The following is a 12,566-nucleotide window of genomic DNA, read 5'->3' on the forward strand; positions in this document are numbered from 1 at the left end:
GTACTGCTCAGATAAGACATACAGTACCCTCCCCACCTATCAGCTGACTAACTCAGTGGTTCTCAACCTATTATCATTGTGGGCCACAAAGGCAGCTCTCTGTGGTTACATGGGCCGCATTCACACAACATATATACTACCTGTATGGCCCTAAAGATGTCACATGGGCTGCAGCAGTGTGGTGGTTGAGAACCACAGCTCTAACTGGTATAACCCTGCTAGGCTGAGGTCATCTCTGGGGAGGTGACAAGAAACAGAGGAGAAATAGCTAGAGGGGGAGAGGTTTGAACAGGGAAGGAGGGAAGGGCAGCCGCTGATCTGTGGCAAGGGGGGAGAGAGGGAGCCTGTCTGTACCTGCCCACTCGCATCACAGCCGTGGGCTTTGCCATAACCCTTTGAATTCTAGATTCCTTGGACCAGTTGTCACCACACAGGTGGGCCTATGTCAGCTGTTAAGGAGGCTTTGCCTCTCTGAGTGCAGAGAAAGTTGGGAAACTTCCAGCTGCTGCTCCAGAAATCTTCTTACCTCTTATACACATTAACCCAAGACAGAGGGCACCTGGAGAAGTAAAAATCCACAAGCCCTGGTCTTCACTGAACTGTTCACTGGAGCACTGCCCCTAACCTGAGTCCACACACAGATACCTTGCACTCCCCCCAACCCAAGTTGGCTGGCCTGAGGAAAAAGCTTTTTATGGTCGATGTTCTCACTTAGATTGTAAATGATTCGGGGGCTTGGACCGCCTTTGGTCTGTGCTTGTACAGCACAGAGTGTTATGGTGCCCCAGTCCATGGCTATGGCTCCTAAGAGCCGGGTAACACTGATAACAAATTATAATTATAATAAGGTTGGGTGAGGATTCACAGCTTGGAGCCATTGTGAAACAGTCACCCGGCCCTGCCTCACACTGAGCATAAAGAATTGATCCAAACTGAACCTCTGCCCACGAAACCTGAACTAAACCCTGGGCTTCTAACCAGGAGCTGAGACACGTGGTAAATCTTGGGAGAAGAGACTCTTCCTGGAAAAGTCCCAGGTAGGTGCGAGAAGTTTGGATCATTTTGGACACAACTGGGATAAACTCGGAAGCTTCTGACCGCAAGCAGGAGGGTAGTTAAACAGCACAGCTGGGAACCAGAAGCCCTGGGCTCTGTCACCAGTACTCATGGTCTATCACTGGGCAAGTCACTCACTTCGCTGTGCCTCAGTTTCCCCATCTACAACAGGGATAAGGATGTTGACTCACCTCAGTGCTGGGCTATGAGGGTTAATCATTAGCATCTGTAAAACAAGGTGAGCTCTTGGGTTTCCTTGAAGAATAGTAGGGTATTTAGATCTTTGGTTCTCAATCACTGAGCCAGAGACGGACGAGACCTGGTCTTGCACATCTCCTGGACAGGATGACTCCCGAAGGAGAAATCAACAGGGCTTTATCTCCCAAGTCTCGGGACTTCCCTGCGCTTGGTGACAAAGGCACAGACTATAGTGATCTCCTTTCGGAGAAAAAAAACCTTCATTTTCTAACTCTTGGGTGCCTGGGAGACAGCGCATGCTAAGGTAGCCTGCGTATTCCAAGGCAAGGTCAGGAATGCTGGGGGTGAGGCAGACTCCTAGCCAGGAGACCAGAGAAGACTCTCTTCACAGCACTTTGGTGGGGAAAAGATACGAGGAGAGCGGATCCCCGAAGGAGGCAGAAGTTGCGCTCAGTGGTTGCCAGACAGTCATTCGTGTTGGGAAGAGTTTTATGGGGGTGTGAGACGCACACACACAGGCCTGGAGGGGAGGGAGGGCAGCCCAGCCCTTGCCTTTGTTACCAATGGCAGCCACAGTTTACTTTCTCCCTTCCCCATGGGCCTTTCAGCAAGCACAGGTTCCTGCCTGTTACATCAGGCCGCCTGAACACTGCCTCATTCACTCAACTTCCAGGCTGTAAAAGAGAAGGAAATTGGGAGCGGATTAAGTCATTAGGATCCCCGGGGCAAATCACTTTCACCTCATAACTCAATAGGGCTCTTTATCTTTTCCATATACCTGCTTCAGAGTCCTAGGAACCCTGGCGGGGGCAGCAGCAGCTGTGGCACCCTCTCCCCGGGGCCTCCGGCATGTATATGGGCAAGAGACTCAACACAAAATCAGCAGGGCGAGACCACCTCTCTGTGGCACCCACCAGCAGGGGATCTCAAAGTACTTCCGACTCTACAGCCCTGCGTGGGGCACTGGAGGATTGCACCCATTTTACAGACGGCCGCACAGAGAAGCAACTTGACTGAGATCAGGGGTAGGAACTGGGAACGGAACCCAGGAGTCCTGCCTCCCAGTCTCCTGCTCTAAAAACCACAGCTGCACCGAATAAATACCAGCCTTTACCCTTTGGGAGGGGAGGTGTCACGGCCATTTTTAGGCCATTCATACTCAGCTCCAGGTTCAAAATTAACCATCAAACTGCTGAGCTTGGGGTGTGTGGGTGTGTGTGAGAGAGAGAAAGTCACATCAGCTTTGTCTGGCTTCAATGTCATTCAAAATTAATAATCCCATGGGGCTTTGGCTGCTGCTTGGGCCACGAGTGCCCCAAAATGCTTCGTGAGTCTTGGACGCTTTTATCACTCGATGGTTACCTGTTTGTGCCCTCTGAAGCACCTGGCATGAGCCATTTTTGGAAGACAGGATACTGGGCTGGATGGCCCATTGGTCTGACCCAGTATGGTTGTTCTTATGTAGGGTTTCTAACAGCCTAGCCTCCTCCCCTGCCCAAATATCAGGTGGTTTAGTTGCAAATATGTTATATATAGCACAAATTCTGCAAAAGACAAACAAACAAAAAAATCACCACCCCCACACGCAGCTATACCCTCTACCCCCACCCTTCTGCCCTCTAGCAAGCCACATCCCTCCAGCTCCCTCTTACAGCAGTTGGGAGCGGGTAATACATTCTGCCAGGGAAAATAAAGTTTCCTTCTGGTGCTGCCTGGCCGCTTGTGTCCTTCCCTCCCCCACTGCAAGATGTGCAGCTGCCATAGTCTGTGGGTTTCTCTGGACATTTTCACTTTCAGAGGTCATCCGCGGCACGCTCTTGATAGAACCAATGAAGTATGAAGCTTATCTGCCCACCGATAAAAATCTCAAACACAAAGAAAGTAATTCCTGAGCTGCACTCTGCCAGTCACCAGTGCCCATTGGGGCGCTCCGTTCTCTCGTGTTGTAGGGGTGGGGAAATGAAAGCGGGGGAGGCTCGTAGGGAACAATCCATGATCCTGTCCCTCCCCCCCACCCCCATGATCCCCGTACTCTTCCCCAGCGACGGGGTCCGAGTTCCTTAACGCATTTTGTCTGCACTCTGTTTACATTAGACGCAGTTGAGTGGGTGCAGCTACTGGGGTAACAGGCGCCGTCACTTTGATTTATGAGCACATCAAGAGGAGTTTCGGCGTGACACTCTGGACTGACAGGAGCACTTCATTAATCTGACGCCTAGGTTACTTGCCAGCCAATCCCTGCGCGCTGCCTCCCCCTACCCCGCCAAGCTGTACAATATCAGCCACTACACGGGGGTCACTGCGGGAGAGGCGTCGCCGTTTTAAAAAAATATCCCCCTCTCCCTCCCATGTTCTTTGGAAGCACAAAGGGACCAAATTTGTAACAATAGGGACTGCTGGGTTTACCCTTACCCTGGCTCTGTCTAGAGCAGCCTTGCTTTAAAAGACAGCAGCAAGAAAATTACACCCGCCTGGACATCACTTCTGCTTTGCCTGCGCTTACCAAGCGGAAGAGGAACACGGCAAGGATACTAATGCTATAAATTGCCCACCCCATGAAAATAAAACCACCCAGAGCTTTGCTTAGAGAGTCAGCATTACAAGACACCTTAGTCTTATTTCAATGCAAGAGGTGGAAAATCCAGTCCAACTCTTGACTCAGCTGGACAACGGGGTCATCTCATGATTTCCTCCAGTGTAGACACTTGGTCTCTCTCATGCACTCACCCACCGCTCTTTGCTCGCTCTCAGCCCATTGGTACAAAACAAGGAAATTGAGACAGCAGACTCTGCTGTATTCAAATCTCGAATTCCCAAGGTCAGTCCCCCACCTCACTGCAAGTGACCTCTGGAAGAGATATATATGGCACATCACTGCATCCGCCCAGACAGGATATAGTCTGACATGCTTTCCCGTGCTCTCTTCCATCCTCCTCTTTTCCTGTTCTTCCTCCACTTTTCAGGACGTTTCCAACAATGCTCTGGTTCTACTCTTCCGCCTGCAGAGATATGAAACTCTCCTGCATGGCAGGCTGCTACCTGTTCTGAACCTCACTGCACAACACAAAGACCCAGGCAGAAAGAGATGCCCACTCGCTGATCCCCCGACACCTGAAGACAAGTTGGTAACTTAGAGTCACACCATGCAAATCCATGAACTCAACTGAAGGGAAAGAAGTAGCTCAGTTTACAAACATTGTAGTGGGGTTCGTAATTAAATACTGCCATGGTTGCCATGAAGGAGATGGCACCAGCCAACAGCTACTACATGGTGGAATCTGTGATAATGCAGTTATTCCCCCTTCCTTTTGGCAAACAATGTTTACAGTTCACCACCAAGTGCTTCCAGTTGGCAAATGTTGACATTTTAATGGGCACCACCCTGATTCACTTTGTGAAACTGATCCTTATTCAGAAGGGGACTGCCCCACGGCCTATGCACCACTTACACAGCTGTAAGACAACAAGTGCCTGCCATGTTAAGTGAGGCATCAGACTGGTGCTGGCCCTGTGCACAAGAGCGAACTGCACCATTACCACATGGTATATTGATCGTGAAACAGATCCCAAGGTATACTTCCAAACTGCTGCTATTTGTGCTCAGACCTCTTCAAAATATCCCTAACACAGCCACCTTTCCCTTAATTCCAAAGCTCTTCCTTTCCCAGCCAACTTGTTTTTGTCAGTTACTTAAGGCACTGGTCCGGAGCCCTTTCTTTTCTGCAACTCTCCTTTCCATATTGGGAAACCTCTTTGCTGCGTTTGCAGGCAGGCTTCATGGTGTTTAGGAGAGTCTTTTTCCATACACATACACCCCTTTGATTACTTAGAATATACTGAATAATCCCCCCTCAAAACAATATTAATTTTAAGGAATCTTTAGAAATCAACAAGACAAATTCCTGTTGGATCATTAATTAATAATAAAAAAGCAGCTTTTTAAACTGAGTAAATACCTAGGTGAGCCCTTTGCCAGAGCTCAGTAGAGGCACTGCAATATAATGTCTGTGGCCAATGGGAAAAGATGCTCTGGGAAACGCAGATTTAAGCCTCTTGGGTTTCTTGAGCATATCTGGATATTTCAGCCACCAGGACACAGTTTGGATCAAGTCTGACCCCTCTACCTTGTAGGTCAATGCTACAACAATAAAGAGGATGGACTAGATGACCTTCTTCAGCCTTACATTTCTATGGTTCTCCTTCAATAGGCTTTGAATCAAGCCCTAAAAGTCAATGGGAGTCTTTCCATTGATTTGATCAGTCACTGGCTCAGGCCCTAAGGCCGCCGTTCTGCAAAGCATTTAGACACACACTTAAGTACAGCCTCATTCAGTAGATCACTCAACCACTTGTTTCACTTCTAAGGCCTTGTCTACACTGCCACTTACAGCGCTGAAACTTTCTTCGCTCAGGGGTGTGAAAAAACAGCCACGCTCTCAGTGCCGGCAGAAATTCCCCTCATGGAGATGGTTTTATTATAGCACTGGAAGAGCTCTCCCCCAGTGCTGGAGCTGCGACTACACAGCCACATTAAAGCACTGCGTCGGTTGTGTAGACATACCCTAAGTCTTGCTGAAGTTAAGGGGACTTGAGCAGATGCCCGAAGTTAAGCGTGTGCTTTGCTGAACAGGGATGGGCTGCTGAACGGGGACTTCTGGGGCATATATTCCCATGGCCTTGCCATACCAAAAGATGGCGCAAAAACAACCCCTATGCAGGAGACCAACAAAAAGGAAATGTGGCTTGTATATAACATAAGAAAATAAGAATTGCCATGCTGGGTCAGACCAATGGTCCAGCCAGCTCAGTATCCGGTCTTTCGCCAGTGACCAGCGCCAGGTGTTTCAGAAAGAGTGAACAGAACAGGGCAATTTATCGAGTGATCCATCCCTTGTCATCCAGTCCCAGAAATGTGGGAGGAATCCAGAACAAACCTTATTCCATACTACATAAAGACAAATTATTTTTTGTTGTTGCTTATTTCATTTTTTTTTTAAGGAAAAAAAAGAGAAACAAACCTCAGACACACAGAATACGCATGAGATCATTTAACAATTCAGCCATTCTGAGAAGGCTTCCAAAGTGGCCTTCTGGATTAGAATGGCAATGCAGTATAGGAGGCACAAACCATAAACCCCTACCACTAACTTAATTCTCCACTTTGCCTTTTTATTCACCTGTGTTAAACATAAACCACTAAAAAATAAATACATAAAGGGAAAGCAGTATTTTTCTTCTGCATAGTAAAGTTTCAAAGTTGTATTAAGCCAATGTTCAGTTGTAAACTTTTGAAATAACATTTTGTTCAGAGTTACAAACATTTCAGAGTAACGAACAACCTTCATTCCCAAGGTGTTCAGAACTCTGAGGTTCTACTGTAGATGAAATGAGAGACTGGGACTAATGGAAATATAAAGGAATAAACAGAGTAGCAATACTCAACGGATGGTCCCAGCAAGCCAGCACTAAGCTAGCAACTTGCCAGATCCTGGCATGTGACATCAAACAGTGCCAAGGAGAAGTTATCCCAAAAGGGCTCGTCTACACTTACAGATGTTCCTGGCACAGCTATGTGTGATTTTTTACTAGATTAGCTACGCTGGTAAAAGCCCACAGACACAACAGATCGACAAACTATACTAGCCTAAGCATTTTTATACTGATCTAAGAGTAGAGGGTTGTGCCATTATTGCTATACTGGTGTCACTATACTGGCAAAAGCCTCCTAGTGTAGACAAGGCCTAACTCACAGTAGGCTGACATCTTGGAGCGGGGAGGATATTCACATTTCAGTGGACTCCTGAGCATACAAGAACCATCTGCACGTAACGCATGGAGCGGGCTTCATCTCACATGTGTGGGGGTTTGTGATTGCAGACAAGCTTTGCATCTTCACCAGTGAGGTGTCCACCCTGGATCTCTTACCGGTGTTTGTATCTGGGCTGGTGTTGGACACTAGACGGCACGGCCACGTGTCAGCTCCACTGCCCTTTTGCCCAGCTGATTTCTCAGGCTATCAGTCTTTCCCCGCAGGTTTTCATTCAGACCGGAGCACATGGCTCTATATTTTCAACTCCAGCAAGATCACAGCCAAAGCAGAGTCCATACCGGCTGTCACCAAACACCTTCCTGAAAGGCAGGTCAGCTTTTCCTGGACCTCTGCCCATTCTCATTGAGTTAGTGCTTACAGGGGATACCATTGCACTGTGTAGGCCAGAAGGCAACAGGGCAATCGCCTCCATGGGTATTATTCTGCGGATCCTTTTGGCCCAATGGAATTAGGTTAACATGGACACCTTCTTATGCCTCTGACCATTGTTCTCTTTCTACTTCTTCCACTCTTAGAGACTGGGTCGTCAAGCTAGAAGAGACAGGGGGCCTTTTAATGGATTAAACCTTCATTCATACTCATCAACTGGACTAAATGAGACAACTGAAGTCTACTCACTCCAGATGGGGGTAGATTGAGTGAGTCCAGATAGGGGATTTCTAGGAATGAAGACAAATAGGATTCTTATCCCCACACAGAACCCTACTGGCCCTGGTGACACAGTTCTCCTGCAATCACCTTAAGCTGCTTTCTTATCAGATAGAACAAAGATGTAGTTTTAGAGCAGGTGGAAATTTTTTGATTTCCCTTCTCCCTGCAAAATGGCCTGATTTTGAAAATAATGTTTTGTGTGTGCAAAAACTGATTTTCTCAATATTTTCCATTTCTCAGCAAAAAATTTCATTTACAGTTTTTGATGTTTATCTCCTTTCATTTTCCGTTATTTGACGGTTGAGTGTTAACGTTTTTCTTTTCTGAATGCCATTTTCGATGGGTCAGCTGAAGTCATGTGGTAGGTATTCCCCTCTCCCAAAAATTGAAAAATGAAAACTTGATTTCACAAATTGAAAAACATCAGTTTTGGAAATCCATTTTTTAATAGTTTAAAGAAACTAGGAAAAAAATCTCTGGGAGTTTTAAGTGAAAAAAAGCCATAAAAATTGATTCATTCCAAAAGTTATCAGAACAAAAACATCTTTTTATATATATATATTTTTCTCCTATCCATATTTACACAGAGGTTTGATCAATTCAGTTTTACCCTTTAGTTAAAGATGGACTCAATATGCCTTAATAATCCTGGTTAATAATGTCCAGGTCCTCACGAACATCAGTTGCAGCAGCAATCCAGAATTAGGAAGGATGGCCTAGTTTAGGAGAGAAGGGTGTTGAAGGGCCCTCTGTCTCTTAGGGTACGCCTACACTGCCAACACACCCACTCCCCAGGGCAGAGAGTTTCAGAGCCCGGGTCAACCAACTCTGGCTTGGCTACGGGGCTAAAAACAGAAGTGCAGACGTTCCGACTCCGGCTTTGATACCAACCCTCTCGCTGGGTCTCAGAGCCTGAGCAGCAGCCCAAATGGGAATGTCTACACTGCTGTTTTTAGCCCTGGAATGCAAGCCCCATGAGCCCAAGTCAGCTGATCTTGGCCCTGAAACTCACTGCTGTGGGTACGGTTTTTTTCTTTTCCCCTTCCAGTTTAGACATACCCGTACTCACAAGAGGTGGGCGATGAAACAGCAGACGCTCTGTGGAAACCACATCTATCATCAAAACAGTACAAGTTCAAAGCGTCACCTGTACTGGGTATTTTGTTTGGTTTTTGCAATGGCACTGTACTATTGGTGCAAATGCCCAGCGTAGTCGTGCTGTACTGATGCGACTTACCCTGCTAACTTATTGGATTTTAACTACACCAGTGCAAGATCCATTTTTCAGTAGTGCAGCATGCCTATATTAATAATATCTACCGAGTTTTTACACTGTGTTTGTCATCTGCAGATCTCCAAGTGCTATACAAAAGGGAGGCCTCATGCTCATTTTATAGGTGGGGAAAGAGAGAGAGAGAGAGAGAAAGAGGTAAAGCGATTCACCCAAGGTCACTCAGCAGGCAGAGACTAGGAATAGAACCCAGGTCACTTCAGGCACAATCCACTGCCCTATTCACTAGACCACACTGCCTGCCTTTGCATTACAGCACATTAGAGGTAGTAGATAACACTGGTGCATATTCCCCCTTGTCTAGACAAGCCTTAACAAGGCTACTGAAGTGGGCAACCACAATCAAGGAACAAAACACATGTCCCGTCCAGGGCCGGCTCCAGGGTTTTTGCCACTCCAAGCGGGGAAAAAAAAAAAAAAAAAATTGTGATTCCGATCAGCTTCACTGTGCCGCTTTCTTCTTCAGCGGCAGGTCCTTCCTTCCAAGAGAGTGCCTGGGGCAGCCAACGAGAGGGGCGGCATGTCCGGCTCTTCGGCGGCGGGTCCCTCCCTCCCTCTTGGAGTGAAGGACCTTGCGCTGAATTGCGGCCAAACACTGAAGCAGCGGTGGTAGAGCTGATCGCAATTGCGGTTGTTCTTCCCCTCCCTCCCCCTCTTTTTGCTGCTTGGGGCGGCAAAAACCCTGGAGCCGGCCCTGTCTTCGTTGCACCTTTCACTCAAGTGTTCCTCCTGAGGCCTGGCCGCACACAAACTCCTCGCCTGAGCGCAGTGGTGCTTGTCACGTGAGTAATGGCTGACGCGCAAGCGCTGCTAACACTCAGGGTGAAGTGCAAGCACAGCGCAAGAGTCCCATTGGACGGGGCATCTGTCAAACACACTGAATTTCAGCCTTTCCCTGGTGCCTTGTTTTTCCAACTCTCCCTCTCTATCTCAAGCTAATATTGGTCAGAGAAAATGGCTCATGGTTGCCAACTCCAGTGGTTCAGCTCTCGGCTCTTAGGGACTCATGGGGGAGAGGGGACAAGAAGAGATTTTTCCTCTCCTCTTCTTGAAAAGATCCTTCCTGGATGAAGGGGTGGAAGCACAGTGCTGACAGCCCTCAAACATATTCCACTTGCACAGAAGCATACGCACATGCAGCCCTACACACAGTCAGAGATTCACAGCCGCCGACAAGCAGAATTCCACAGAGAGCGGAAATTCATTCGGCTAAGAATCCACTCAGCACAGAAGCCTCCAGCAAGACATTGACTGTGGGTCGGGCAGTACGGAAAACTCCCCGAGGGAGAGATGTTCCTATGTTGGACATGGCATATGGACACTGCTGCTCTCACACCCAAGTGACCTCATCACCTCCCACACTCCAGGCATATTTTATAGATGCATCATTCAGTAATGATGCACTGTGAGCTACAGGGTTACGCACATGATGTGGAATTTTATAATAGGGTAACCACAAGAAAAGGTGTCCCAAGTGGCTTAGGTCTAGCTGCCTGCCCCACCCTCCCAGCCCCATAGCACCTCATTTATCCACTCCACTTCCATAGCCATATGCCCCTATCCCCTGGGCCCCTCCTTCCACTGACATGCCTGCCAGCGGGCTACCCCAAACACTAGGCTTTACACACACCAAGCCTTTTTCCTCCCCTTTGGCTTGCACCAGTTCCGATCTGTGCCTGCATCTGTGCCCCGAACCTGTATGGGCGAGCTCACCTCTTTGGGTTGCTGCTTTCCGGCTTGCTGCTGTGTCAATAGCTGCAGGTGAAGCTGCTCCTGTTGCTTCTTGTAGTATTCCTGCAGCTGAGGGGAGGGAGAGCAGAAAGCAGCACACGTCAAGGAGGCAGCCGGAAGATCCTGCCCATGCCTAACCACTTAGGTTCTTAAACTGGGCTTAGCACAAGGCTGCCAACTCTGGCCATGTTACTGCCAGGCTCACAATGTTTGTTGGTTTGCTTAAATACCCAGCTCTTAAAGTCAGGTGAAAGAACATTTCAGCTATTTAAAGACAGCACTGGCAGTCTGCTGCTCTCTGCCCAACTCCACAGTAGAAGTAAGACCCACAATCAAGATTTTGACTCCCTGGGATAATTAAAATTCACAATTAATAATAACAATAACAACACTCCTTCTCAAGTGTCTTTCACTTGAAGCTCTCAAAGCCCTTTACATATACCAATTAAGCCTCGCTTATTATTAAACATCCTATGTATTAGGGTACGGCCTAGAAGCCTCAACCAGGTCAGGTCCTCATTCTGCTAGGTGCAGCAACAAACATGTACTTAATTCAGTATTATCGTAGATACTAGCAACTAGTGATCTGCGTTTTAGAGGGGGAAAGTGGGGTGTGAGGAGGTGGACTGACTTAGTCAAGGTCTCACCGTGAGCTCGTGACACTGTAGGGATTGGAACCCAGAAGTCCTGACTCCTAACCTTCTGCTCTAGCCAGCAGAAGTACCAGCCCCCCACCCCCCCCCCCCGGTAAGCCCCACGTGATGCTTTGCCAAAGGGTGTGGCTGAGATTGACGCGCAGGCCCCAGCAGCAGTCAAATTAAAACAGCCTATCAGCCTATGAGAACGAGACGTGTTCCCAGAACAAACAGCAACATGAGTAAAGGTGACTCACTCATAATGGCTAGCGTTAGGGCAGGGAGGCTGAAATACTAGGGTGATGATAGAAGGGGGCTACAGGAAAGTCTCTTCCTCTTTCCTCGAGAATGCACTCCTGGCCTTTCTGAGTAATATTTCTATTCCACACTGCTTTTCTTCCTCCAGATTAGACTGGCTGCTCTCACTTTGGAAGGAGCTGTGGTCTAGCAGCAGTTGGGGCAGGAGACTAGGAGCCAGGACATGTGGGTTCTATCCCCAGAAAGCCACTTCTGCTCAGTTTACCCATCTGTAAAATGGGGACAACAACAACTACACAGGAAGCTTAATTAATGCTTGTAACGCACTTTAAGATCATCTGATAAAAGGTGCTTTTGTTCCATATTTTGGATTTTCAGGCAGGGGTAAATTCCAGCTCTAAGATTCCCTCCTCCCCCGACTCCCGTCTCCAAATAAACTGTTCCCGATGGATTTGTTTTCCATAAAAGCCACAAAGAAGCATCCACAAAGCCGGGAAACCCTTGGCTTCTGCTGAATGCCGGGAAACCTTTATCAGCTCAGGGACTGACTGCAGCAACTTTGCTTTTTCTGTCTGCGGAACAGGTTTGGAAAGCTGAGCTGTTTACCAGAAAGCCAATCAAAACCAGGTCTCTGTAACTCGGTTGAACAGGGTTCCGAGAACATTGGGTCAAGAGGTGAGAGGTGTGATGTTTGGTTTTCTTCTGGTGGAGAATGCAAGCTATTCTGGCCTGGGTTGTTTAATTTGCAGTCAAACATGTTTCTTTATCCGGCTCCAAAGAGGCTCAGAGAAGGACTCCACCCAGGTTAGTGTTTACCCTTTGTTCTTTCCCTGGGGCCAACCTTGAATCCTTATCAGCGTGTTTGGAGTAAACAGGTACGGAAAGCAAGAAAGGGCGTGGAAGATGCTTGTGGGAT

The 12,566-nt window shown here is 47.8% G+C and overlaps 1 protein-coding gene across 7 annotated transcripts in view; it reads right to left on the reverse strand.

The window, feature by feature from the left end:
* Positions 1 to 12,566, reverse strand: part of FOXP4 (forkhead box P4) — a 142,061-nt gene that overhangs the window by 43,655 nt on the left and 85,840 nt on the right. For all 7 annotated transcript variants that reach the window (XR_007774914.1, XR_007774915.1, XM_050957103.1 and 4 more), the window contains one exon: positions 10,740 to 10,826. Coding sequence is in view for 5 of the 7 variants with exons in the window: in XM_050957103.1 (XP_050813060.1) it covers positions 10,740 to 10,826 (87 nt within the window). In the remaining 2 variants the exon portion in view is untranslated. The remainder of the gene's footprint in view (positions 1 to 10,739; positions 10,827 to 12,566) is intronic.

The sequence above is a fragment of the Gopherus flavomarginatus genome, chromosome 5, assembly GCF_025201925.1.
Source record: "Gopherus flavomarginatus isolate rGopFla2 chromosome 5, rGopFla2.mat.asm, whole genome shotgun sequence".
Lineage (NCBI taxonomy): Eukaryota > Metazoa > Chordata > Testudines > Testudinidae > Gopherus > Gopherus flavomarginatus.